At 59.8% G+C, this 27959-nt stretch overlaps 1 protein-coding gene across 3 annotated transcripts; it reads right to left on the reverse strand.

Annotated features, from left to right (window-relative positions):
* Window positions 1-790: 790 nt before the first annotated feature.
* Ints1 (integrator complex subunit 1) lies at window positions 791-27902 on the reverse strand. Of its 3 annotated transcripts, XM_004840345.4 has the most exons (47): window positions 27568-27902; window positions 26768-27058; window positions 24847-25043; window positions 24610-24747; window positions 24236-24395; window positions 23995-24100; window positions 23710-23896; window positions 23488-23633; window positions 23243-23384; window positions 22153-22329; window positions 21365-21473; window positions 20733-20853; window positions 20207-20284; window positions 19935-20092; window positions 19188-19284; window positions 17531-17622; window positions 17332-17392; window positions 15939-16136; window positions 15489-15618; window positions 15011-15190; window positions 14785-14934; window positions 14085-14264; window positions 13896-14000; window positions 12883-13050; window positions 12689-12800; window positions 11825-11986; window positions 11084-11230; window positions 10616-10714; window positions 10198-10322; window positions 9441-9695; window positions 8583-8742; window positions 8258-8398; window positions 7801-7990; window positions 7607-7730; window positions 6798-6928; window positions 6067-6154; window positions 5756-5982; window positions 5424-5547; window positions 4620-4753; window positions 3872-4064; window positions 3351-3478; window positions 2980-3092; window positions 2370-2483; window positions 1834-1904; window positions 1509-1600; window positions 1228-1337; window positions 791-1154 (listed from the first exon to the last, which is right to left on the reverse strand). In XM_004840345.4, the coding sequence occupies exons 1-47, from the start codon at window positions 27623-27625 to the stop codon at window positions 1039-1041; spliced, it is 6585 nt and encodes a 2194-aa protein (XP_004840402.2). In that variant the 5' UTR covers window positions 27626-27902; the 3' UTR covers window positions 791-1038. The 3 variants fall into 3 exon arrangements, with proteins under 3 accessions (XP_004840402.2, XP_012926038.2, XP_087052551.1); XM_013070584.3 differs by having other exon boundaries at window positions 791-1337; XM_087196425.1 differs by lacking the exon at window positions 791-1154 and having other exon boundaries at window positions 1219-1404.
* Between the last annotated feature and the right edge of the window lie 57 nt (window positions 27903-27959).

The raw sequence follows: 27959 nt of genomic DNA on the forward strand, positions 1-27959 counted from the left end.
AGAGACCGTGGCATCTCCAGCACCCAGGCACAAGGCCACTGGGGCTTGGGAAAGGGCTGGGCTGGTTATCTCAGCCACAGTGCCCCCTGGTGGCCTCTGAAGGCATAGCTGAGCAAGACCAGGGCAGCCAGTGTGGATCCTGCCTGAAGAGCTGTCATCAGTGCCACTGGAGCCTCAGGGTGGGGTTGTCCCTCTGTACTGACATGAGGATGGAGAGCACAGGCGGCTTCAATCCTAACGGGGAGAAACACCCAGCTGTAACCCTGCGACACGGGTGCATGGCCATGTGACCCGAGAGGGCAAGAGGTGCAGGGCCGGGCAGTGTCCAACCCTGCCTGCCAGCCCCCAGGCTGGCTGCTTCCCTCCAGGGGGCTGCTGGGCTCACTGCTGAGACTGAAGGGTGCCAGGCCAGGGTTACTGGTCACTTGGGTTGCTAAAGTGCCAGGTCCTAGGACTTGGCTCCTGGAGCCCAAGCAAACAGGTGAAGATCTCAGACCTGTCCTTTTGAGAGAGAGAAGGGACTGCTCAGCCTGCTCAGCCTGCTCAGCCCCAACGTGGCCCTGTGCCTTGGTGCAGTTTGCTGCCCAGGTTGATCCTTTGGGCAAGGAAGTCTGGGCCAGGCAGAGCTGAGGTCATGTCACAGGAAGTGGTGGTGTGGACCCTAGGGAACAGACTGGTCCCCCATCTCCCAGCACCCCACTCAACTCCCTGGTGTCTCAGCCATGCAGAACAATGTGCAGGGCCCAGGCTGGCGGCAGCCAGGGCAACACAGGACACAGGACATCAGCACTAAGAGATTCAGAATGTTTCATTCAACGCCAGCCCTGCCAGCCTCTCTGGGATGCCAGCCTCTCCTCACGCTGGGCCGTGCCTCCCATGGCTCTGTGGCAGGGCCATGACCAGAAGGTGGGGTGGCCTTGGACAGCCCCCTGTGCCAGCTGCTAGTCCAGGAGAGCTGCTCCCAGCCCTGCCCATCCTTGGGGCCCTCCTGATGAGCCCACCATGGCATGGAGGCCAAGGGCAGTCGGCCATCGCAGGTCACATCACAGCCTCCATGTGCAGGATCTTCAGGGCCTCGGAGATCTGGGTGCTGGTGTCCACCTGGCCGTACATGCCCACCAGGAAGGCTCGGTGCAGCAACACGGCCGCGTGCTCTGTGGGCGACATGGTCAGGCAGCAAGGGGAGGGGAGGGACAGGGTTTCCCAGCGGGCATGGGGAAGGCTCACCTTGGCAGAGCAGCGTGTACTCGGGCAGGTTCCTGAGGGCCGTCTGCACCACCTCGAAGTCACGGCTGCCCAGGCAGTACATGAAGGTGGGCAGGAAGTCAGCCGCAATGCTATAAGAGATGCAGAGTGGGTCCTGCCCACCATGCCCGAGATCCTAGGGGGCACCACAGCCAGGCCCTGCTGGGAAGGGTGCGGTGAGCTGCCAGGAAGCCTGGTCCAGCCAACCTGGGCCCTGGGTGGCAGCTCACTCTGCAGCAGTGTCGGGGACACCGGGGACTCACCTGGGGCTGTTCTGGATGGAGCGCAGCGCCAGGCTGAAGGCCAGGTTGCGGCAGGACTCTTCGGCCGAGCTCATCAGCCGCTGTAGGTTGGTCTATCAGGGGTGAGGTGAGGGTACCTGGACCACCGGGTTGAGGTCTCACCTCACCCCCGTGGTGGCCACCCCTGCAGGGCGGCAGGTCCAGCCCGGCCACCTGTGCCATGACATGTGGGGCAGGCCCAGCCCCGAGGCCGGCCAGCAAGGGCTCAAACAGCAACAGAGAGTGGGCCACAGCTACCTCAGAAGGCCTTCCCGGGTTCCTCCCAGCCCAGCCTCCAGCCACTCACGGAGAAGAAGCCCAGGATCTCAGGTCTCCGCCGGGACATCTCATCTATGTCACTCAGGGCCTCTAGCAGGTCTAAGAGAGACACAGAGGGCAGGGCCAGGCTGCAGAGGGGAGCCATGAGGCCAGAGAGGACCTTCTGCCTGCTCCGCAATCACCCTGGACAACCCAAGCACCACAAGGCCCTGGGAAGCTCTCCACACTCTGCAGCTGCCCTCCCTGGCAGCACCCTCAGAGCCAGCTGGCCCCCATGTGCTGGTCTCTAGGGAAGTGCAGCAGGCCACCCCACATCCGGGGCTCCCAGTGGCACCCAATGTTCCAGCACACATACCTCACCTCAGTGTGCCGGCCAGGCCTCCTTCCCGGACTACCCCCGACACTCTGGGGCACCCAGCAGTCTCTATCTGGAGCCCCACACCCCAACCAAACCAGCAAGCTGAGCAGCCCCATGAAGAGTGAGGCGAGGAGCCCAGGGCATCTAGGGGCACCTAGGGCCCAGGGCACCAACGTGGGTGGCACAGGGGAGCCAGCCCCACTTACCCTCAACGGTCTGGCCCCGGGATAGCCTCTTCATGTGCGGGGCCATGTCAGCCGCGGTCAGGGGGGTGGACAGGGAGACGCTAACCAGTGGCAGGGAGCTGGCTGAATGCTCATCTGGAAGAGGTTGGTCAGTGAGTGCTGCAGAGGCACTGAGGCCAGCCTTGCCCAGGAGCGCCACGAAAACAAGGCTCCTCCCCAGGAGCAGGCAGCAGGTCCCCTGCAAGTGTGGCAGGGCCATGGGGCATCTCTGGAGACACGGCTCCTCTTGCTCCCTTCCGCTGCCCAACCCCATCCACCACCCATCTGGGACCGTAACAGCACAGGAGCACTGCCATGGGGTATGAGGGAGAGCCCAGGACAAGCCCTGCCCAGCGTGGCCAGGGAGGCTTCCAGAGGGACAGTAGGCAATGGGATCCAACAAGGTCCCTGGGGCAGGGGTGCCGCTCCGTCAGGCTGGCCATGGCACCAGCCACGGAAAACAGTGAGGTACCAGGGCTCACGGCAGCCCTATCGGGACACCTAGGATGGCTGAGGGCCAGCCATGCTGCCGGGGGCCGCCAGACCCAACAGGGCCTCCTCACAGCCCACCGAGATCCCGGCTGGCACTCACCCTCACCCTCCTCGTCCAGGCTGCCGCCAGCTCTGCCGTCCCGGCTGGGAAGGCTGAGCCCCGCCAGGAGGGACTTCAGCATCACCAGGTCACTGTTGTCGGAGGAAAGGTCGCTGTGGGAGAGAAGGCTGGCTTTACCTGGGGGAGACACTGGCAGGTGGGGCTGGGGGACAGTGAGGGAAGGCAGCCCTGCAGAGTGAGGCCAGGGCCCCAGGAGGAGGGCCAGGCAGACGGGAGGAGGCCCTGTGCGGACTGAGGTGGGGAGCTGTAAGCTGTGGAGCGGTGCCTCGCTGTCGCAGACAGCCACCCCAGACGCATCCTCAGCTGCCATGTCCCCGGCCCAACACGCCTCCTGAGCGCACGGCACTCACTGCAAGGGATCTGCGTGCTTCTGCAGGAAGGAGACGGCTGTCGGGCCGCTGCAGGTGAGGTACTTGTGGATGAACTGCACGAACTTGCTGATGAAGGGAGCCAGGTGGCGGGAGGACTTCCGGTAGTTCTGCAGAGGCAAAGTGCTCAGAGCCCCGCGGCCCTCCTCCCCTGCTCCCCTGGACCCCTGGACAGAGCCACCCTGCTGACCACATGATGTGCAACAGATCTGAAGGGGGCAGGCTGGTCACCGCACACACATGGGGCACGTGACAAAACAGCAAACAACACGCAGCACGCTGAGCACCGGCAAGCTCAGCGCCTTGAGTACTCAGACTTGGGGCCACCCAGGAATGAGGAGGCTGGGGAGGGCCTCTCAGGGTAAGAGCTGGTCCCCAGAGCAGGAGGAAGCAGACAGTGAGGGCTCCCAGGGGTCCTAGTTCAGAAAGCGCGGGCCTGGCCCAGGCCACGGGAGCAGGGTACAGAGGAGCTGAGACGAGGATTTGAGGGTGTCAGGACCCACCAGGAGCAGGCGTACGAAGGAGCGCAGGCAGTCCCACAGCGCCCCCTGGTGTGCACTCTGGAAGATGTGCGGCTGCAGCAGGCCCAGCAGCCCCAGCACATGCAGGAAGAAGGTCAGGTGGCCTTGCTGCCGGAACTCCTGGAAGTTGAGGTGTGTGCGGCCATGCAGCAGTGCCGCCATCATGGGCAAGTGCCTGTGGGCAGAGGGCTCCGTGGTCACTCCTGGCCAGGTGTCCTCAACAGCCTCAACCAGAGACCCCGCATCCCAACACACGCCCCTGGAGACTGCAGACACCAGCCTCCCCTCCTCAGGCTCATGCCTCAGCCAGAGGGAGCACACCAAGGCCACTAGCTGCAAGGGCCAGGTCTGTGTCCTACAGACTCTGGGCGACTCCGTCCCTGTCCAGGGAGCAGCTTTGGGCAGCAGAGCCTAGTCTTGCACCAACCCTGGGCTCCAGGGATGCTGGGGGCCTGGGCCTGCACCAGCCACCAACTCCAAGTCTACTGGGGGCAGTCCACCTGATCTGCTTTTCTGGAATCCACCTGGCTCCTCCGGAGGCTCAGCCACAGGCTGAGGGCTCCTGCGGCAGCTACAGCAGCCAGGGCTCATGGGACACTGCCAGAGGACCTGTTCCAGCTTGGGAATGCTGAGGGCAAGGGCTGTGTTCTGCCTGTGGAAGCTCCCCAGGCGTGGTCATACCCCAGGTGCCTCCCTTTTGGGCTTCATTCACGTGGATGGGCCACAGTACCTAAGCAGCAGGATTGGGTGGGCCACAGCCAGCTTCCGGCAGGCCATGTTGGCATCTGCCACTCGGCTCTCAGAGGACCGGGAGTCACTGGTGTCGGCGAGGAGAGTGATGAAGCGGTGAATGAGCCCGTCCAGCTAAGAGGAGGGGAGGCGTCAAGCAGGGCTTGAGAGAGCCTTCCAGGAACCTGCTAGAGGCCCTCACAGCCCCAAGCGGGAACATCCCAAACAGCCCTCGGCAGGGGCCGGAGACAGATAAACAGTCTATGCCTGTGGCAGACACCACTCAGCAATGGGAAGAAACGGGCTACACACGCAAGTCCTCCTGGACTTATCCCAGAGAACGCCGACCCCAAGAGCACGCATGCACAGCTCTAGACATGAGGCCGGGGCCACGCTGGTGGGAAAGGGCAGAGGGAGGATGTGTCTGTGGTGACAGCACTGCCCCACCTGGATGGTGGCCTCATAGGTCGTATGTGCGTCACATGCCACACAAACGTGCATCCTTCCATCACCCACACCTGAGGAAAGCAGGCAAGGGGCAAACAGACACCATGCCACAGCTGGGAGGAGCTCCATGAACAAGACAAGAGGTTAGGTGAGGAGGGAGACAGGGCCACCCTTTCAGGGGCACTAGGGGCACTACCCTCCACTTCCCAGTTTGGGATTCCATTTCAAGGCAGAGCCTCAGGATTCCTCACGGGTCAGGCTTTCTGGGGAAGCTGGCGTGCTAGGCTGACAGCCCCTACCCACTATCCTGGTCATAGCCATTCCACAGGGTCATGGGCAGGAGGTGCCATCATCTCACCTTGCAGACGCTGCTGCCGGTGGCCCCTTCACTAAGCGGCAGGACCTCAGGCACTGACACCCGGAGCTCTGGCCGCTGCAGGTAGAGCTGCAGAAGCAGGTCCCGGCACCGCCTGGCCAGCACACTGCAAGAGAACAGAGGGGTGCTGGATGGATGGGGCAGGGGCGGGGCGGGCCAACTAGAGCCTGGAAGGGGTAGGGGCTGGGCATGCTGATGAAGCCAGAATGGCTCAGGGCCCAGGAATGCTGATAGAAACTGGGCCCGAGCATTGACTAACTCCCAAACTCAGGCAGTGCTGTCACATCACAAGGGGACGGGAGGGCCTCATGTACCTGTCCCCCCACTGCTGGATGCAGCCGGTCAGGTACTCCGTCACTTTTCTGACATTTTCGTCATTGCCACGGCAGCAGCTAAGCAGCAAGGGCAGCCGGGCCTGAATGAGGGTGCAGGCAGCTGTGTCCCCATCCTGGCTCCTGGTCTCTGCCTCGGCCAGGATCAGCTCCACCAGGCTGATGAGCTCTGAAGCCTGGACACGGAGCACCAGTTCTTCCCGCCGCTTCTGCAAACCAGGAGCCCACTAGTCAGCCCCTGGATGTGCCACCCTGTAGGCTGGGCTACCCCTGAACTCCCTATCAAGACCTGCCTGTGGGGTGCGCTGGTCCCTTCCCTGCCAGATCCTTGGAACATGAATGCAGGCCCAGAGGAAGTCCAGGGAGGCAGAGGGGTCAAACCTGGGAGGAAGCAGGCATTCTGGCTAAGCCCAGGGAGCATGGAGGCCCCTGGGGAGAAGCCCGCAGCCTTTGAAGGGGCCCTAGTCTCAGGGCCACTGGCAGAGGAAGTGGGGCTCCCTGACTCATGTCAGTGGCCATGAGCTGGGTGCCCAACTCTCACTGTGGAGCAAATGCACGTGTTGTGCTTGTCGGAGCCAGGGATGGCTGCGCAGAGGGGGTCTTGGCCCCATGCAGTGCCACACCTTGGGAACACCTCCTCTGGCATCCGAAGCACAGTGTGGACAGTCAGAGACCACGGTCCAAGGACAAGAGTTGGGGAGACAGGCTGTCTGCCCTCTTGCTGAGGGTGCCTGTGCCCTATAGGGGGTGAATGTGGTGGCCTGGGGCAGCATGGGCACCCTGGACCCCCGAGGAAGTGCTGCCCTGCAGTGAGGGTACAAGCATCCAGCACTGAGCATGGGGTGATTGTCAGATGCCCTGTGACCCCACTGTGGGGATCGTTTACACACATCTACCAGAACCAGTGAGCGGGTGGTGGATACAGCTGCCTGAACAGATCTGACAGCTCCCAGAGCAGGGGCCCGAGCCCTGCAGCCATGGGGCAGTGCCCGTGGGGTGCGAGGCCCAGGCGAGGGGGCCTCACCTCTGTTCCCGGCTCTGGCCCAGCAGGACGCGGATGCACTGATGCAGTGTGGCCCAGCTGGACTGGTGCGTGAGGAGGGCCAGCAGATAGGGGCGGAAAGATGGCACCTGGGCACCCGCGTGGCCTTTGCCCTGGGAAAGGAGAGAAGCTGGGATGATCCCAACTGGGCCGAGGGACTGGCCGGCCCTGCTTAGCCAGGTCAGCTGATGACTTCTGGGCAACCACCCATGAAGCAAATGCTTGAGGCTGATACTAGTAGGACTCAAGGCTGGGAAGGAGCCCTGAGCCTCACCCGTGCCGAGACCAGGATAAGGACAGTGGGCAGCCCAGGGAGGGGGAAGCGAGCCAGCTGCTTGCACAGTGGGGAGATGGGGCAGAACGACCTGATGGAGGCGGCTGCTCCTGCCCCAGCAACCTGCTGGCTGGCTGCAGCGCTCACCGTGGCATACTTGGTGGGTGGCATCCAACCACGGCCTCACCTCTGCAGCCCAGGGTGGCACCAGGGTAGAGGTGCCCCAGACCCTGTCCACCTGCCCTGGATGCTGCTGTTCGCACTCTGAGAGGCTGCTGGCCCTGACACTGAGGAGTCCTCTGCCTGGCCCCCTTCTGGTGCCACACGGCCTCTGCTCTCCTCTGGGCTGCCCCAGGCCCACTGGCCCTCAGTTTACAAGGCAGTCCCAGCCCACCCACACGGACTGACCCTTCCCTCCTATGGGGGCCCTCGTGGGCATCATCCCACACCAACAGCAATCCCCAGGAAGGTCAGGAACCCCAGAATGCAATCTGCCCTTGGGGCTGGTCTCTGTCACCTTCCTCCGAGAGAAGAGCAGTCGCCGCTGCAGGTCAGGGCAGCTGCTGACCACCTCGGGGTCCAGCATCTCCAGCCAGTCCACAAGTAGCCCCGACAAGGGTCCCAGCCGCATGGCCTCCAGGCTACGGGGAGAGAGCGTCAGGGAAGGATCTGCCAGGGCCACCCCCTTGGGCATCCTCAGCTCATGCTCACCTGCTGCCGCTGTCACCATCCTGCCTCCCTGGGGCGGGGGGCTCCTCCTTCTCCTGCAGCAGCAGGGAGCTCACCACCACAATGGGCCTGGAGGCCAGGCTTGGGCAGGCGGCATCCGCGGTGGCCGAGAAGAGCGCTGTTAGCAGCTCCTCCAGGTGGGGGGACCTCACCTCAATCAGGCCCCGGAGGACTGAGGGACAGGGGATGTCCCGTGTCACCCTGGGCTGAGACCGCCGAGTACGGGGCAGCCAAGGCTAGGCATGCTGAGCGTATGCAAGATGGGCCAGGGTGAGGGGTGCTCCCTACAACAAGGACACTCTCATTCTGAAGAGGTCCCATGCCTGGGAGGGGACATGTGTGGGCACTGAATGGTCACTGCTTACCCCACGGCCCATGAGGGGAGCTTGTCCCAAGGCAGAGCGGTGGCAGCCTGGGCCTGAGCCTGGCAGGCTGGTACCTTTGCTGATGAGCTCTGGCTCCACGCTGTGCCTCTCCCTAGACTTCAGGGTGGCGATGACGGCCCGCACAGTGGAGCTGATGACCTCCAGGTCATGATGAAAGCCCAGGGCCTCTGCCAGGTGCAGGAGCCCGCTGCGCACTGCGGGAGAGCCAGTGTGACCTTTCCTCATGGGCTCTACCCTGCCCTCCCAGTGCCCCACAGATGCCCTTCTGTCTGCGCAGGCACCACCCTTCCTGTAGAAGCCCAGGTCTCTCCCCAGCCGCTTGGCCCCTGCAGCATACCAGCTCTGGTGGCCGACCCCAGCTGCCGCCGCCAACCTCACCATCACTGATCCTGTGTCTTGCCGAGTACTGGGTGGCGAACAGTTTGAGCTGGGCCTGCAGGGGCCCCTCCTGCACGGTAGGGCTGTCCAGCCACTGCAAGGTCTGCATCAGCACTTTGAGGAAGAGTGAGGAGAAGCCAGTATCCTGGGGCACACAGCGCTGCGGGGACAAAAGGCAACACGTAGGCTACACTGGGCAGGGACAGCAATAGCCCTGCATGGGTGGGACAGGATGGGGCCCTAAGGGGCGACAGGCCCCTGCAGTGGTCCAACACCATTTCATCTGCCCTCACAGTAGCAAATCCCAGGACATGCTGGCAGGGCCTTTAAGTCTGAGGTGCTCTGATGGTAACTTACTTTTTTTTCAGTACCAAAGACTAATCCCAGGGACAACAGAGCTACATCCTTGGTCTCTCTTTTTACTCTTTTTTATTTTGAGGCAACATTTTGCTAGGTTGCCCAGCCTGTCCATGAGCTTGCAACCCTCTGGTGTCAGCTTCTCAAGTATGTGGGATTACAGGCATAATCCTGCATGGCTGGCAATTTACTTCTATGTGCTTCAGGAGGAGAATAAAACAAGCACAGATGTACACAGCAACACAGGTAACAAGGTGCACTCACAAGGCAGAAAACAAGGCCGACCCCGCAAGGCCCGAGCCAGGGCCAGGCCCCAGGGTGTGGGTCCATCACCTACTATAAGGAGAGGGGGCCCTGCCTGCTGCCCTGACATAGGTGGCTTCAGCACTTGGGAAAGAAAACCAAGGCCCACACCCCCGGAAAACCGGGGCCAGTGCAGACCTCTCCCTCTTGCCCGGGAACACAGAAGCCATGTCCCCCCTGCTCCCTCTGTGCAGGTACCTGGTACTGGCAGAGCTGGCGCACCAATGGGCAGGAGAGGAAGTGGCTGCGGTGCATGGCCATGGCCAGGGCCCCGCCATGTGTGGAGCCCAGCAGGGTGGCCATAGCCTGCAGGAGGCGCACTGTGATGCCTGCCACCTCAGGGTTGCCCTGGCGGACTCGGGCCAGCTCCTGGCCCAGGGCCTGCTGCAGTGCGAGGGCGAGGGGCCGGGGGCTGGAGCTCTGCCAGCGAGGATCAGGGCTCAGCGGGAAGATCTGGAAGGGCAGGGTGGGTGTCAGGATGGGGAGCAGCCCTCCTTAGATCCCTGCTGTTGTGGCCCCAACCGTGGGGACGGAGGGGCCCAGGGCCCTTGAAGCCTGTGTTGTGGAGCAGCAATGGACCTAACACCCCCGGGAGCTAACCCTCGAGCCTGTCCAGTGCCTACAAAGGCTCGAGATCAGGGAGGCATGACATGGGCGGGGCATGCATGGGACAGGCACCAGTGCTGCTGGGCCTTCAGGTGAACCCTATACATCCCGGCCTCTGCAGGTGGAAAACAGAGCTGGGGTCGGGGATTTAGCTCAGGGGTGCCACTGCCTGCCTTGCAAGCACAAGGTCCCGAGTTTGATCCCCAGTACCAAACAACCCAGAGGGCTGCACAGAGGGGCGTGCAAGGGCTCCAGAAGCAGGCAGAGCAGGATGCCAGCCCGCACATGCAGGCCTGCGCCTGGGGGTGAGGACGCACGTGAGCAGCACTCATCGCAGCAGCGCCAGTACCTGCAGTAATATGCTGGCCAAGTCGTCTTCGGGACCCAGCACTCGGACCTGGGTCCCTGCCCGAGTCCTGCCTTGGCCTGCAGGGTGCTCTGGGCTACTCTTCGGTTTCGGTGCCTCTGTACTGTCTAGAGAAAGGGATATCACCACGGGATGGAAACTCTGGCCAGCTCTAGCAGGGCAGCCCTGAGAATGAGTACAGTCCCCTTCAAGGACATCACCAGAGAGAAGACCTGGCTCCCATCCCCACAGAGGGCCAGCGCTCCCTTGAACCTAGGGCCCTGACCAGGTCTACAGGGAGGACAGACCCGAAACAGGGGCCTCAAGCTGGCCACAGGCAGGTGCCGATCAGGGAAGCAGCTGAGGGGTCTGTGTGGCCAAAAGCCAGGGCCATGATGCTGGGGCTGGGAGGGGGCGGTACCTCGCCGGGGGGGCAGGGAAGCTGTGAGCAGGGAGTGGAAGGTCTGGCCTCCGGATGCGCCTCTCTCGTGCTGCACCTCGACCAGGTGGGCCATGTAATCTGCAAGACAGCAGCCGGTCACAATCACAGCTGCACGTGGATGGCAGCACCTCTTCCCCAGGAAGCTGGCCTGGGAAGCCTGATACGTGCCCAGAAGAGTCCCGGGAACTTCCTGAGGCTATAGGAAATGAGCGACAGGATCCCCAGAGAGGCAGCATCAGCAGCATCCAGAGCCCCACGATCTCCTGGGCCTCTAGACAATTCCCAAAGGGGCCCTAGTTCTGGGGCTGGGGCCAGGCCTGGGCTTTCCATGCCCCACCTTCAGTACCTGTAGCTCAACCCCCTCAGCTGCCCTCACCCAGGCCCCAGAGGGGCTAGCGGGCCTTGGGCCACATGGTCAGACTGGCACGGCCAATAGTGTGTGCTCACTCTTGTCCATGATGTTCTGCTCCAGGGTCTGGGGGTCATGGGCCACTGCCTGGTCCAGGTACTGGAGGAGTTTGCTCATGCTCGACACGGGGATGCCGAAGGACTGGACGAAGAGCAGCAGCTGCTGGGGCTCCAGGTCCTGCAGGGCTGTGGGCAGCGCTCACTCAGTAGCCCCTGGCATCCAGGCCAGCCCCTCGCCCAGTCCCCCACCCTGGAGGGCAGCTCAGCAGGGGTGGCTCAGAGGCTCACAGCAGTGCTAGAGACCCTGCAGTCAAGCCACTCTCAAACCACACAAGGCCACAGTGGCTCTCTTGTGCATTGAGGATGGCATCGTAAATGCTCACGGCTGACAGGACAGACTCCTTGGGGCGTGTCCTTCCCCAGAGTCCTGAGCTAACCCACCCACTCACTTGAGTCCCCTCACCTGCCCAGGGCCCAGCCTGATGGTCCTGCTGGACCCTCCTCTCCCCGCTGCAGCCTGCCTAAACTCCACAAAACTTTCAAGAATGAACTCAGAGGCCCAAGATTGTTCCTCTTCCCTCCCAATCCCTGGCCATTTAACTTCCTTTCCAGGAAGCACTTCCGATCCATCCTGGACAGGGCAGCCGAGCCTGGTGTGGCCACAACTCAGCAAGCCTCTGCTGGCCACATGGGCACTAGGAGTCTCTCAGAGGCCCAAGGGCTCATGGGTAGCAGGCTCCCGGGCCCCTTCCCCTCTCTCAAGCCCAGTCTGGTGCATACCAGCATCCACCAGACGGGGCACCTCGGAGCGGATCATGCGCAGCTTCAGCCAGTCAGGCAGCAACAGTGCCTCCTCCGATGTGTCCACCAGGAAGGCAGTGGGCAGCGGCTGCTTCTCCGGGAACCAGATGTCCAACAGCTCATAGAACTCACTATCACCAGCTTCGGGAAAGATGTGGGTGAGCAACCTTCTTCCACGAGGGCCCTGACCCCAAGGAGGACCACAGGCCAAACCTGGCGAAGCCTCACGGCCCCTCAGGGATATCCTCCTTGTACAAGGGGAAACTGAGGCCTCACAGGAACAGGGAAGACTCAAATGCAGACAAGGGCCAACTGGCCAATAGTGAGCATGAACTGGAGTATTTCATTTGTGGGACAGGTACAGAACCCCTACTTACAGGTGAGGAAAAAGGCTCTTAGGAGATGAATCTGCCTCCTGAGATCCCCTGCCCCAGGGAACTTGTGCCCATGCCACAAGCTGCCTGTCCAGGCCAGCTCCCTTCCAAACTCCCTCTCCACAGGGCCAAGGGGAAGCCCATGAGGCGGGACAGTGAGGCCAGCCTCCCCCTCTCCTTCCCAAGGGTGCCACAGTGGACATATACCTGGGGCTGGCCACCTTCACTGCCACCTGGCGGCTCCCATTCTGGCAGAGCCCACCCATGTGCACAAGACTCTCCTTAGCCTTCCCCTCCTCTCACAGGAGTAATCAGATAAGTGGTGGGATAGTCACAATGGCCAGGAAGGAAAGAAGGAAAGGCTGCTGGCCAGAGGGCTCAGCCAGTCCGGGCCACTGGGCTCTTGACATGGCTGCTGGGCAAGGACATGACCCTCCAGGACAGACCCTCCCCGCCCAGCACTGCTCACCTCGGGGTGGGCCCAGTGTCAGCAGGATGACCATGGCGTGGACCACGAGGATGTGCATGGTAGCTGTCTCCCCACTGGCCCAGCGCAGGAAGACTTGGTCCTGGGACTCCGACTGCAGAGACAGGACAATGGACTAGGAGCCAGGTACCTTGGGAAGCCAGGAGCCGGGAGCCAGGGGCAGAATGTCGCCTTACCCAACTGTAGACCTCCTCGCCTTCTTTGCTCTTGCGCATGCGCCGCACGTAGCGGGAGAAGACAGACAGCAGGGCACTCAGAACTGTGTCAGAGGTGGCGCTGCAGGAAAGCTTGGAGAACAGATGCGCCATGATGGTGGAGCGCTCCACAACTAGCCGGGCCACATCCTGGTGAGACGAGTGCCATCAGAGGGACTGTGGCCACCAGTGGCCATTCTCTTCTCCCTGCATATCAGCCTAGCAGCTGGTTATGACACCATGTGACTCTGGGCCAATCACACACTGCACCAGGAGAGGAGCACTGTGAACTGTCCCCAGCAACACACAGGATGCTCAGGCAACACTGGGGAAGGGAGAGGCCAGAGGGCTTCCTCAGATTCTGAAGGGACAAGGTGCTCAGGGAAAAGGCTCATGACGGCCTTCAAAGTCTGCCTGCCACAGCCTGGAGAGGAAGGGGTGCACGGGAGCAGGTCAGAAACAGACCATGCACACCACCCACCAACAGGAGAAACAGTCTTCATGGCCAAAAGAAGACCGTCACAACTGTCCACATAAGGCATTTATACACACTCAACACTGCTGCAAAGCCTGGCCACAAGCCACCCCAGGATGGACACTGGACCAGAGGCTTGGTGGACAGAGGACTGAGAGATCGCCAGGTGAGCAGACCTGGGTTTGCAGCCCCCAGCAAGGAAGCCAGGCTGCAGAAAAAGCCCCGTCCCAGTGACTGCTGTTCACTCACTTGCTCCCTCGTCCACCCACAGACTCAGGGCCCAGGAACTTGCCCAGCCTGCACTGTGGCTGGTGTGGCAGACAGAAAAGGCAGGTCGACAGGTCATCCAGGGGAGGACAGTGTAGAGAGGACAGTAAACATCCTGGAGCTCCAGTTGCCCTCTGCACCATGTGAGAACACATTCCACCCCCTCACGCCATCGAAGCCCTCTAGACACAGCAGGCTCCAGCTCCCGTACCCGCTCACCAGGGCAGGTCCCCACACATCCCACCCCACTCACCAGGGCCAGGTCACTGTGTGGGCCCTGCTCCTCCACCGGCATGTGCTGGGACAGGTAGACCAGGTAGGCACTGATGGTCTGCGGGTCAGTCTCCATGTGGATGGCCTAGAGGGTAGGCATCTGAGCTGGCTCCTGGCCAGCGTTCCCACTGCCTACCTGCCCTCTGTGCCTGCCCAGTGCAGCCCTCACCTGCTGCAGTGCAAGTGCAGTGGCAGCCCGGACACTGTCGAACAGGGGCAGCCTTGGCAGGTCCCGCAGCAGCCACTGGTAGTCCTGCAGTGCACCTGCCTCCCCTGAGTCCTCCTCCATGGGCAGCTCCTTCTCCTCTCTGTCCCGCAGGCCGCCCTCCGAGAGCACCAGCGACAAGCCCTGCAGGCACAGGCATAGAGCTGAGCTGAGCCGGCCTTCCCACTCTCGGGGACTACCCGTGCCTCTCCAAGCCTTGGGCAGAAGATACAGTGCTTCCTGGTTGCCACAAGTAAGAGAAGTTGCACAAGGCGGTTCCCTCTAAACACTTCTGTTTAGTGCTCGCTTCGGCAGCACATACACCAAAAACACTTCTGTTTAACACCTTGCTGTGTGTGTGTGTGCAGAGGAGCAAGCTGGGGGCCTCAGGCATCTAAGCACAGCTTCTGCTGTGGCGTCAAGCCTTCAGACCCTGCTCACTTGAGAGGCGGCAAGTACCGACCACACTTATGCTTCACCTCCTCAACCCAAGAAGGGCCAGACATGCCAAAGGGCTGTGGTTGTTCCACACTGTATGCCCCCACTGCAAGTGCAGGGTCTGGAGCCACTAAGTATTCACGTTGAAAACAGACAGCAAAAACCAGAGAGGGACAGAAGCGGACACATGGGGACACAAAGGCCAAGGCACTCCAGCTGTGCTCACCTTCATGGCCAGCACACGGGAGGCCACCTGTGAGGAGCCAAGGCGCCGCAGGAAGTAGTCAAGCACCTCGCACGTGGTCTGCTCGTCAGCCTTCGGGCCCAGTAGCAGGTCCTGCAGGCGGCCCAGCAGCTGCTGCTGCTTCTGTTGCCTCTGCGGACAAGAGGAGCCTCTCAGGGGATGGGGCAACCTGGGAGGCCCGGCTGAGGTGCACAGGCAGGGCACCCACCTGCCGCTTCTTGGCCTTCTGTTCCCGGTTCTCGCCCTCGTCCTCTTCCTCCCCTGAGGTGGGGTCATCAGCCGCATCGTGCAGCAGGAACTCACACAGGCACTGCACGGGCAGCACGTCCAGCGAGCCCTCACTCGACTGTACCAGGTCGGCCAACCAGGGCATGGACTGCGAGGAGGCCTAGGCAGGTGACAGCGGTGGCCTGTGCTTAGCACCCTCAGCCCAAACCCGCCACCCTTGCGCCACACTCTCCCACCAAGGCCGGATTTCAAGGTGCCCTCTGCGGAGCCCCAGGCAGAGACCTGTGGGGAGTCAAGGGCACAGCACTGAGCCCCAGGTGTGCCCTGGCCCCCAGGTACCCAGGTACCCCCCATCTTACAGCAGGTGCACGCCACCCTCTCCCAGCTGCTGAGCCCACATCAGCCTGAGCCCGCCGGCCACCTGCTCTCCACCCCCAGAGCCTTTCACCAGGGCGTACCTGCCTCTGGATGATGTTGAGGAGGAAGTCAGGGTTGCGGCTGCGACACAGGAGGTGCCCAAGGCGCAGGGACTGGTTGAGGCCCTTTACCTGTTCCAGGATGTGAGGAGGTGGCCTCCGGGGGGGCCCCCTGAAGTTCACAGAGGACAGGAAGGTCAGAAAGCGGCCTGCACAGTACTCCCCGAGCCAACAGTGTTGGGCAAGGGCCCTGCTCCCAAGGGTAGTCAAGACCCTGGGACGGATGCCAGGCTCAACCCAGCTATCCCCAGACCTGATCCACAGAGATGCAATGCAGAGGTGCCAATGCAATGGGGCCGGAGTGTGGCAGGTGCTCACGGTCAGCAAGGTGCAGCTGGCTCTGCCCTCCACTCATCCCACCCAGGCCAACCACCTGCCACAGAGATCTCTGCCCTGGGCCTCAGGGTGCTAGGGAAGGGCATGGGGACATACTGGGGGTCCAGGCTGGTGAGCTGTGACAGGAGGAGGCTGCTGCTCTCAGTGATTGTCTGCTTGGTGGACGCAGCAGCCAGATGGCCCTCGAATGCTAGGATCTCCTGCTTCTCCCGCTGGGAGATCTGCAGTTCCCGGTTAATCATCTCTGTCCGGGTCTCCTCATCCGTCAGGGTGCACGGCGGGTAGGAGTAATTACTGGGGACCAAGTAAGGAGGACCTTGTCACCCTGCCCCCGCACAGGCTGGAGCCCACCAGGTGATGCTCACAGTCACGCAGGGTCAAGACTCGCAAGGCTGCCACTACCCGGCGCTTGGCCTGAGGCACTGGGTACCCTCTGGGGTTGGTGACAGTGTCATCAGGCTGAGCCCAAGAGCCTGGTGCTCTGGGAGCCCCACTGCCACTTTCTCCCACGGCAGCACCACAGACCTCTCTAGCATCAAGCCTGGTCGGTGTCAGACTCCCAGTCTCCTCCAGGACGCGCACTCTAATGTCACACCACAAGGCACTGGAATCCTCGTTTATTACAATGGATCCCAACAGGCTCCCCTACCTGGGGATCTCTAGGGGCAGGACTTGCTGGCAGGGGCGAATGGTTCAGCTCCTTCCAGTGTCTTAAAACCTGCCTTTCTGTGGTGTCCCTTCCTGAGTTCTGTCCCTAATGTCACACTTAGGCTGTACCCTAGCCTTTTTCAATCATGTAAAGAAGGCAGCCACATCTCTCAGCCACAGACCTCACAATGTCACAGCCACACATGGGCCGGGTGCCCGTAATCCCATGGCTGCACACAGGCCCGGTTCCCACAACATCACAGTCTCAGGCTCCACCCTAGTGCGGCCACTGTCCTGTGTGTGTGCCTTCGCTGTCTAGATTGGCCTCCTGGCAGGGGAGCAGGTCTCTCATGGTCCTGCCTGGCACCATGCTGTAAGAGCACACTCACACTGAGCTACGTGGTCACAACAGCTCTACCTGTCCTTCTCAGGCTGTGCCAACCACACCGTGCCTTTCACCACGGCTGGGGCAGGCAGGGCTGCTTATCTGCCTGGGGCTTCTTCCACCCTGACATCCCCACTGGCGTCACACTGTCCTCAGTCCTCAGTCTGACCATACTCACCTGTGTCTGCAGTATAAGTGCTGTCCAGGAGAGGCCAGTGGGGTCCCCACAGCCCTCCTGGCAGGACCCCGTAGGGGGGTCTCCATCCACACTGCCCCTCACCCCACCCAAGGGCAATGGGAAGAGACTTAAGTGTGACACACTTGGATCGGAACTCAATCTATCAGCAAATCGGCACCAGGGAGCCAGTACGCTGAGGCAGGAGACGGGCTGCTCTCCTCAAGCCCGGCCCTGCTCCTTGTGCGTCCCTGGTGCCCTGGCAGAAGCAGCTGACTTACTTGGTCATCACCATCTCCATGAGCATCTTCAGTGTGGGGTACTCCTCCCAGGCAGCCAGACCTGGGGCAAGGAGAACAGAGGGCTGGGCTCCCTACAGGCACCAGGGCAGCCATCACTCCAGTCCCTGATACATGAGCGGTCCCCAAGGAGGAACCACGCACCCATGACCCAGCCTGCAAGTAGCCAGGACAGGCTCACCGATGTTCTCGGGGTTGAACGCAGCAACAACCAGCAGCAGGGGCCATGCCTTCCAGTAGAGGGTGGAGATGGCTAGATTTGGGGGTTGGTACCTGGAGGGGAGGATGTCGACAACATGGGCTCAGCCACCCTGAGTTCAGGGACAGGAAATCAGTCCTAGACAAAGCAGCCATGGCACGTGCAGATGAACCAGGAACTGGCCAACCTGTCACGCCCTGGACTGTGACAATGGTGCAGTGCCTTGAAACCTCCCCTCCCAGGACTCCCCTCCAGCATGCTTGTCCACGTCACAAACATGTGGACATGATCACACGGCCTGGCTCAGGGCCCAAGCCACTCCCTCTCGGTAGTTTTGAGCCCTGGGCCATGACTGACCCTTCTAAGCCTCAGTTCCCATCTATTAAATGGGAATATTGGTGGACAAAGTAATAAATGCTCAACGAACGTTATCTTATTCTCTATGTTAAACAACTAGAAATCCTCGTATTCCACAGTATGCAACTGCAACATTTAAAAACTACATAATATAGGGCTGGGGATTTAGCTCAGTGGTGCCGCTGCCTGTTTTCTTGCAAGCATAAGGTCCTGAGTTCAATCCCCAGTACCAAAAAAAAAAAGGAAAAAAAACAAAACTATATAATATAATCACAGCTTAAGTACAGTCGGCAGATGAAATAGATCCCAGCTATTAGCAAGAATGAAGAAAATCTGTGATACAGACTTGAGAGATACCCAAGTAGGCCATCAAATGAAACATCAAATTGGAGAGTATACCATACACTAGCAATCCAAGAAAGAAATTAAGAAAAACATTCCCCATAGGGGGCCGGGGATTTAGCTCAGTGGTTCCAGCACCTGCCTCACAAGCGCAAGGATCTGAGTTCGATCCCCAGTACCAAAAAAAAAAAAAAATTCCCCACCAAAACAATGAAATACTTAGATATAAATTTAATAAAAGAATTTTAGGCTTACCTAAGAAAAACTACAAAACACAATTAAAAAAAACCAAAGATCTGAAAAAAAAAAACAAAAAACCACCAAAGATCTGAAACAGAAATACAGCTGGGCATGGTGGTGCACACATGTAATGTCAGCACCTGGGAGGCTGAGGCAGGAGGATCACCACGAGTTCCAGGCCAGCCTGGGCTACACAGTGATTCAAGAACAGGCTGAACTACATAGTGAGAGCCTGTCTCAAGAAACCAAACCAAGCCGGGAGTGGTGGCACTCGCCTGTACTCCCAGCACTTGGGAGGCTGAGGGAGGAGGATCACCACAAGTTCGAGGCCAGCCTGGGGTACATAGTGAGTTCAGGGCCTTCCTGAAATAGAATGGGAGACCTTGCCTCAAAAAATTAAAAAAAAAAAAGAAACCAAACCAAACAAAAAACCCAGAAACACATCTGTGTTTGTTAGAGGACTGAATATTGTATCTCTACCAAAATTCCAGTTGATTTTTTACAGAAATTAACAAGCTGATCCCAAAATTCACACAAAAATGTTAGGACTCAGAAGGGCAAAAATAACCTAGTGATAATAAAGCTGAAGGACTCACTTTCTAATTTCAAGGCCTCCAGTTCTGGCCAGGCTTCCCGGAGCTCCCCGGGAGCCAGTGGCACAGCCGCAGGCTGCCTGCCAGTCAGGGGCCCCAGGGCTTACCCAGGCGGTAGCTGGATGTTCTCTGGGTGGTGGTAGGTGCACAGGTTCAGAACAGCGTCGATCAGCTGGATTCTCTCCACCTTCAGCACTTCCACATCTGAAACCCAAACAGGCTCCAGAAAGCCATATAGAGCTACTCCTTGGGCATCAGGCCCAGGACCCAGATGGGGGCATGAGAGCCCAGGAAGACAGGGGCTGGGGTCAAGTGTGGCGGTGGGATTTGGTGATGACTCAGAGGCCACGTGACAGGACACAGGCAGAATGCTCGGGCAGGGTGGGGCCCGGGGAGATGGGCACTGGAGCTGTCTGTCCTACAGGGCAGGATGTCTTGGAGGGCAGCAAGGGCCTCGCTGCCATGCCATGGGTGCCAGCCCTTGGACGAGTTGAGTATCATTCCACAGTCCCTCGAGAAGAGAGCAGACAGGCAGAAGGCCCACTGTGTTCCAATACACCAATAACTCGTGCAAACCTGACACAAGCAAAGGTGAATCCCTGCCAAAGGCACAGAGCGATCCTGGATGCCTAGGCCCAGGTCCCTGCCAAGAAAGCCTGTGGCCCACAGGAGCATGGAGAGGTAGGAAACCCATGAGAGGTGGCACCACCTGACACAGGCAGGCTTGCCACTGTGGGCCCAGGGGCACGTACTGGCACCCAGGCGGCTTCCGTGGGATGAGGGGGCAGTCAGTGGTGCAGTCACCTAGCGGGGTCCAGCACAAGGCCCAGAGCAATGCTCCAGCAGATACTCACCATCCGCCTGAACAGCTGCAGCTCGCTTCACAAGGTGATCGGCAAGTTCCATGGCATCTGCGGGGCCTAGTGGCAGCTCTCGGGACAGCCCGATGACCAGGATCCGCATCAGGGTGTCCTCCAGGATGGGTACCTCCGAGCAGAGGCGCAGGAAGAAGCTGTGGGCCAAGGAGAGAGGGCCGGCTCTGTGGGGAGCCAGACTCCACAGGCCCAACAGCCCGGCCCCAACCCGGCACCCATATTTGGGACCCCCTGCCCACCCGCCAGCTCACTTGCGGTCACTCTCGGGTGGCCAGTTGTCCCACTTGTAGTAGGTCTCGGGTTGCTCCGTGAAGAGCACCTTGTGGAGGCTATGGGCAGAGTGCAGCCATCAGTCAGGACGCATAGCTCAGGGCACGGGCTCACCCCACCAGTGCCCATGGGCTCCGCTCAGTCAGGGGCTGCCAAGGGAGAACCATTAGGGCTGCCTGGTTCTTTGGCTCCCCTCCCACAGCACGCCAGGGGGGTCCACATGCACAGCCCGAAAGGCTGAGCTGGGCCAGTGACCCGGAGACGGGCGGTCCCCAGCCTCAAGGTCCTCCTGCCCCCCAAGCAGAGGCTCTGTGCGAGGCTCTGACGTGCTCAGGAGGGCGCCCGCCCCTCGGCTCAAGGATTGCTGCTGTCCACCACCACACCTGGAGCCCATGGTGGCCATGGCCCAAGACGACAAACTTCTCCCTGGTGAGTCCTGCTGCATGTCTGAGCCAGTGGCTGTCAGGCAGGTGGCGGTGCAGGCCAAGTGACAATGCCGGTGCTTACCAGTGCACATAGTCCTTGGGGGTGAGTTTGCTGATGGAGGGAACGACGGTGTGAAGCCACCACACAGCATCGCGCTGGATGGCGGCGATCTGGTTCTGGAATGCGCGTAGCACCTCAAGGTCTGCAAGGGACAAGCGGAGTTAGGGGCCTCTGTGTGATGGCCTTGGGGGACAACAAATGCCCACAGGGTCTGGTTCAAGGCTAGATCAGGAGGGAGGCTGGACATTAACGACCAAACTAGAGGCACAGAGCAGGGAGGTGGAGGCCAAGTCAGCCTGAATAACACTAAGGGAGTGGTCCATGAGTCTCTGAGGGTCACAGGATGCTTGTGGTCGGGAACCCTCAAACACCTGATGACCTCATCCAGTCTCTTCAAGGGCCCCTGGGCCAAACCTTCCCAGGACCCAGGCTGACTGACATACCGTCTGCCCCTCCCCTATTGCCTGTGGTCCAAAGGCTCCTGCTGATGGACAGGAGAAAGGGACCCTTCCAGAATCTCCCTCAGTTTCCTCTAGTGGCTATGCTGAGACTGCTCCCTCTTCGCCCTCTAGTGGCACCTCAGGGTACAGCAGTAGCCATAGAGGGAGTGCCAGGAGGGAGTGCAGAATACCACCAGGCCTGCCCCATCTTACTCCTCTTCTCTCCTTTGTCCCAGGCGATGCCGGCCTCCTTCACCTGCGCCGTGATGCCCAGCATCATGGACACGGCCAGCACGTCTGTGATGTGGACCACAAACCGCTCCTGCAGGCCAAGCACAGTGAGCAGGGCTGGCCCCTAGAAGGTCTCCACCTGTGAGCCCTGCACCACACTTAGAGGCACATGCACACACACAAGCAACTGGGAAGTTGTGCAAAGAATCCAGACAGACCCCAGGTGCCACTATGCCAGGACAGTGGTCTGGCAGGAGCAGGTCTTGGGGCCAAGAGCAGCTAAGCAAGGTCCTGGTCAGGGCGCTTGGAACAGCCCCGGCCCGCAGAGCTGGACAAAGCCCCTCACGGGAAGCTGACAAACAGGATGACCACCAACATGCTAGGGCCCCAGGGACCCACCACCCCTGCCCTAGTCCTCACGTAAGCTCCCTGACCCCTCACACACACTGAGGTCTCCCCTGCCCGCACCCTGCAGGCCCTGTCATCCATCCCTGCTCAAGTCCCAGCTTCCCAGCCCCTCCAGTCACAGCTCTTCCACACAGCCCAGGTGTTGTCCTCGCCCAAAAGCGAACCCATGTGACCCTCTGGGCCTCACTGCTGGCAGCCCTCACTCATTGCTGTTCTGATCACTTAAGACCAGGGCGCTAGACAGGTGTACTAGACAGGTGTACCTGGGCACACCAGGAACAGACAACTGAGCAAAACACCAGAGAAAAAGGGAAACCACCAAACTCCGGAGGCCACCATGGTGACAGAGCAGACCGAGGCACCTTGAACTCCATGTCCAGGTACTGGGGTTCCTTGCGCTCCTGCATAAGCCCGAGGCAGAAGGCCTGGAAGTTGATCTCGTGTTTGGTTTGTTTGATGATCTCCCGAAGTAGGGCCCGTGAGGCCCGGAGGTAGTCATCCTTGCTGGTCAGCAGGTCCTGGAACACCATGGCCAGGAACTACAGCAGAGAGAGGCCAGGCGGGTGCTGAGGACACTGGCCATCCAGGATGGTGCCCCGAACACCAGCTCATGCCCACTGTCAGGCTCACCACTGGGGCCTCCCCAGACCTGCTCTAGACCTCCCCTGCCCAGCTCCCGAGCTCCAGGAAGGTCAGCATGTGAGGTTCTATAAGGGGCTCAGAAACCACCTGTCCCAAAACCATGGCCATCTGCCCCCTCCGCCACAGTGAGCTCCAACAGGGAGATGGATCTGACTTCACTCTTAGCAAATGGCGATAGGGCACCTCTTCAGCTGAGGGGACAGAATGACTGACAGACATAGGGTGGTGGGCAAAATACTGTCAGCAAAGACACAGGAATGAGTATCCTACACCCTGCTCTCAACCTCAAAGAACAGCAAAAGCCAAAGATCTCAACCAGAAGTCCTAAATAACACACTACTTTTTTAAAAAATGCAAAGCCACAGAGATGACCAGGTTTGGGGCAGCAGAACCAGCAGGCTAACATTCAACTCGGCCCAGCTTGGCTAAGCAACAGGAGCACTTTCCAGGCTTCTGTCTATGGAGACCTGAGGCAGGGACCCCACAGTGAGCACTCATGAAGCTCCTGCTTAGTTTGGGAAAACCACTGCTCAAGGGGCTTGAAGACTTTTTAGGGCCTCGGTGCTGCTTCCTCAACAAGCTGAGTTTCAGTTTCCAAAGACAAACTGGAAGCAAGATTCAAACACTCCTGCCCCTCCCAGGGCCCAGGAGCTTTCTCCCACAAGGCACCAGCAGCCAGCTACCTCCTCTGAACACTGGACAACAGGCCACACCAGCGCTCCCCTCCACCCAACGCCACACAGGCTGCTGTGGACAGGAGCAGGGCCAGGCTTGAGGCCCACAGCCCCAACTTGCCCAGTAGGCACCCACCTTGGGTGCCAGCTCAGAGCTGTGCTGCAGCACAGTGTAGAGGATCTGCATGTTGTTGGGGTTCCGGGCGTTGGACAGCTCATTGAAAATCACAAACTTGATGGTAGTGCCCAGGTTGTCTTTGTGGGCATTCAGCAGCTCTCTGGAAAGAGCCAGGCACATGGGAAGGGGATAGGCAGGACCTCTCATCTGCCACCCCAGCACCCACCTGCTCGTGGCCCACAGCCCCTGCCTTTCCTGCACACCTGAGGCACAGCATGTAATGGTTCAGGAGCACCTTGGGCTTGAGGCGGATCTTGATCAGGTGGGAGATGACATCCATGTCCTCTGGGCCATGCGTGTTGCAGTTCATGCACACAGACATCAGCAGGTCCTGGGCCGGTCGGGTCAGCTGCAGAGGCCAAGACAGAACTGTGAGTACAAGCCAAAGATGGCAGGATCTCAGGAGGCCACTGCACCAGGCCCACCTTCGGGTTCTGCAGCCACATCTCCAGCCGCTGCACAGCCAGCAGCCGCACCTCCCGGTAGCCACAGGCAGAGGTAAGCAACCGAAGGAGGTTCCTTGAGACGTTGTCGATGGGCTGCCGCCGGTTGAGCTGGTCCCGCAGCATGTCCAGCACGTACTCCTCCATGCTTTCTGCGAGGTCATCGTACCTAGGCCAGAGGGTGAAAGGGGGCAAGGAAGGACGCTGTTCTGGGCTCTCCCAGCCCGCCTCCCACCTGGCCCCAGCCTGGCCATGTGGCCCACCTACCTGGGCATGAGCTGACCCTCCTGTGCGGGGCTCAGCTTCTCCTCAGCAATCAGCAGCTCTGTTTGACTGTCCTCTTCTTCCGTGAGAGAGGGGTGGGGGCTGCTCCCTGTGTGGACCATGAGAGCCCCATGGGATGCCCTTCCCACAACCCTGGCCTCCTATCAGCATCCTCCCCAACCTCAGCTTCTCTCCCGCCCAGGTTAGCTATCCCTCCTTGACCTCAGATGGCCCTGTTCCTTACCAGCCCCGAGGTCACCCCCGCTGCGCCCCACTTCCCCCTGCAGCAGCATGCTCTTGGGGGGCATCCTGGTATTAAACGCCGTCTGGATATTGTCCACAAACGTCCTGCAGTGAGGGCTGTCTACCCAGATCCGCTCCCCCAGTGAGTCTTCGATGTACACCTGCAGCAAGCCATAGTCTCAGGCTACAGGCAGCCCATGTCCCCTGCATGCAGACCAGCCGCCCCACCAATGGGAAGGGTGCTCCAGAGCCCTAACCAACCCCTCAGTGCAGGAGGAACAGTGGCATGGCACTGGGGCCACAAGATGCACCCTGCCAGGGAAAGGGATTCTGTCTGCCTCTCTCCTACACTGGGGCCTGGGAGAGGCAGCTCACCTTCACGAAGATCTCAGGCCAGTTCTCATCCTCCTCATAAGCAGCCATGAGCAGGTTACAGGCCAGCACAGATACCAGGCTGTTCCCTTTGGCCTTGAAGTTGATTGAGGCGTCCCGCCTGAGGAGGCTGCACAGGGCCTGCAAGGGAGGGTGCGTGTTTGTCCTGGGACCTTGTGCACGAGACACAGCAGGCTCTAGTGGGGGGCTCCTGGGGAGCAGTAGATGAGGAGACTTCACCTCGATGACACCTTCCGTGGCAAAGATGTTGGGCTTGATCTTGGCCAGGTACATGAGGCTTAGGTAGAGCGTGCTGTCAGGCTTGGCCCGAGTCACCTTTAGCTGCTTCACTGCCCCACAGAGCACACCCTCAATCCTGTCGTCGTTGCCCTCCAGCTCAGCCGCTTCGATCTCATCCAGCAGCACTGTGGGGAGAACTGGACAGCAGAGGAGCTGGTTAGCAGGGGCGGAGCGGGGGTCACTCACAGCCACCGGGGCACGGCGAACCTTGGACACCCCATGGGCCAGTCTGATGGAAGCACGACCCTCTCCAAGCAGCATCCCACACAGAGATCATGGCACCGCCAAGGGTGAAGGGCAGAGGTCCCCTCCGGATGGCAGAGGATGTGCTTTCCACAGCTGCATCTTACTTAATCTTCAAAACCACTTTAGAGGTGATACTAGAAACCCCAAAGTGGCGCTGGCGGTAAAGACCTACAACCGGGCTGGACCCTTCACCCTGCAGCTACTGCCATCCTCACCAACACGGGCTGCCCACTGGCCTGGTCCAGCACCAGCACTCGCCTCGGCTCTCACCACCGTGTGCCGGTCACACCAGGCCCTGCTCTCATCTCACATCAGACACAGCCCGGGCCTCTGCTCTGCTTTGCTCACCCACAGCTTTGGCTGTCTGTCAGTCAGCTCCTGCCCGCAGGCTGTCAGGGAGCTGTGTTCGTGCTCCTCCCAGGGGTCAGTCACAGGCTCCTTCCCATCACAGGGACCCGGTCCCACCCTCTTGGTTTCCCATGGAGTCTCTGAGCTTCCTGAGGGCGAAGGTCACACAGGCCACCAGGCCTCCAGACCATTCATATGAAAACTCAGTAGAAGTGATAATGTCACCACTAAAGCCAACAAGACCAACAGGATGTTCTTTTTGGCTCCTTCAAAGAAGCTATAACCATATGGAGAGCCAGGTCTGCTGTCAGAGAACAAGCAGCTGCCTGGTTTGATTGTAAACCAATCTTACTCTACATACATCACAGAACCATTAAAAATGATCACGGAGGAAGTGACACAGAAAAGCAAGGATGAGCCGGGCCAGGCGGTACATGCCTATAACTCCAGCACTCTGGGAGGCTGAGAGAGGAAGATCTCAAGTTCTAGCCCAGCATGTGGCTAGCTAGAAATTTAGGAAAACCAACTGGGTGTGACAGCACAAAACTGTAATCCCAGCACTCAGGAGGCTGAGGCAGAAGAATTGTTATGAGTTCACAGCCAGCCTGGGCTACAGAGTAAGTTTAAGGCCAGCCTGAAATACACAGCAAGAGCCCATCTCAAATAAACAATCAATTAATCAAAAAATAAATTAAAAAACTTAGCTAGATCTTGTCTTAAAATTTTTTAAAAATTGTAAGAGCAGGCTGGGATGCACCTTAGTGTGAAGATCTTGGGTTCAGTCCCCAGTGCCACTAAAAGGAAAGACAGACAGAAAAGAAAACCAGGCATGATTTCAGATGGGTGCAAAATTAAAGTATCTGTGAACAAAATGACCATGGGTAAAGTACACACTTCTGCTGGCATCTACTGACATTGTCTTGCTGCCTCTTTGACTGAAAACAGGGAGGAAAAAACTCTCCACTGTCAGTAGCCAGAGGGACACACTAGGATTCTTGGCCTTAATGACCTGGACTAACAGCACCTGGGTTCACCTTCCCCCACCAAGGATCAGAACAGCACCCATTCAAAAGGGGCACTCAACACAACAGATGAACCAGTTCCCCCAAAGGGCAGCATGGAACTCAGAGGTGCTCTGGGGAACAAGTCCACAGTGAGCAAGTGCCCACTAAGGCACTCAGGTACCTGTCCCCACCGAGGACCCTGGGGCCTGTATGGTGAATGGAGAGGGTCTCATTCCCTGGGGAAGTCCAGAGACTGACTTTACCTTCAATCGGCACCACAGATGGCTCTTTGATTGAGGGAGAAATGGCTCGTTTTTCTGCCACCGCAGCCTCAGCCAGGCGCCCCAGGGCACTCAGTGGGGGCGTGGAAGAGAGTTTGGGGCGTTTGGTGAGGCCGGTCAGTGAGGAGGCACCAGACAGGGCAGTGGCACCATCCCGCTTTCTCTCGGAAGGCAGGCCGGATGGGGCTGGCTTCAGCAGGGTGGATGCTGTTTTCGATTCGTTGGCCTGGCCCTTGGAGCCCAGAGCAATGAAGTCCCCGGGCGGAGGGTGCCCTGCAGAAAGAGAGATAGAAAACGCATGTGATGCCCGAGGTGTCAAAGATTGATTCCAACCCTGCCGCCTCAGAGGGGATGACAAGAGTCAGAAGAGACAAGAAAGAGGCCCAGGGTCACTCGGGAAGTCCACAGCACAGCCAGGACCTGTGTGATGGTAACAAGTGGCGGCTGGAGTGTTACACAGTGCTGCCTACAATCCGGGCCATCTCTGACCTGCAAGTATCAGTTTACTTAATCTTCAAGAAGTTTCTGGGACAGGTGCGATTACTCTCACTTTACAGATGGGGAAAACAGACACAGAGAAGTTCGCGTGCTCAATGACAAACACAGTGTGCAAGTGGCAACAGCAGGTCCCGGGTCCAGGTTGTTAACAGTGCAGCAGGGCAGCCTCCTGAGGCTCAGCTGGGCCGGAACCACGGTGTCCTGCAGGAGCTCGCGGCCGCCCAGCTCTGCCCGGCCGGGACGATCAGTGTTCCAGAGACTCTGAGGGGCCGCGCGGGACGCACCTGAGGGCTTGGCCGCGGCGCTGGGCCTGCGCACGGTGGTGGGCTTGGCCCGGTTCATCGCGCCCGGTGCATTCAAGCTCTTTGCAACCTAGACGTCACCTAGGGAGGAGGCGGCAGGAAATCAGTTACTCCTCATTCATTCGTTCGCACCGCGCGTGCAGGGCCGAATGAGACCAGGGCCGCCGCAGACGGCGCAGGGCTGCAGAGGATGCCAGTCGGGAGCGGAAACCAAACGCAGGCGGTGGGGATGGGCGCAGAGAGTTGCTGCAGACGAAACCCCAGTTCGACACTCCGGCGCCCCGCAGCCCCGGCCTCCCGGAACCGGAAACTGCTCTAAATGGACTCCGGGAAGCAACTTCCGGGATGACCGGAAGCAAAACAGTGACGAAATG

The sequence above is a fragment of the Heterocephalus glaber genome, unplaced genomic scaffold (assembly GCF_053883595.1).
Source record: "Heterocephalus glaber isolate CG9 unplaced genomic scaffold, H.glaber_assembly_v1.0 deba00001610, whole genome shotgun sequence".
In the NCBI taxonomy this organism is placed as follows: Eukaryota; Metazoa; Chordata; class Mammalia; order Rodentia; family Bathyergidae; genus Heterocephalus; species Heterocephalus glaber.

What these genes read in the sequence shown, in the direction of transcription:
- Ints1 (XM_013070584.3), bottom strand. Translation starts at nt 27,625, where the DNA reads ATGAACCGGGCCAAGCCCACCACCGTGCGCAGGCCCAGCGCCGCGGCC. An exon ending in GCGAGGAGGTCTACAGTTGG is followed by an intron (nt 12,801 to 12,882) that starts GTAAGGCGACAT and finishes CTGTCTCTGCAG; the next exon opens with TCGGAGTCCCAGGACCAAGT. An exon ending in AAGACACAGGATCAGTGATG is followed by an intron (nt 8,399 to 8,582) that starts GTGAGGTTGGCG and finishes GCTCTCCCGCAG; the next exon opens with TGCGCAGCGGGCTCCTGCAC.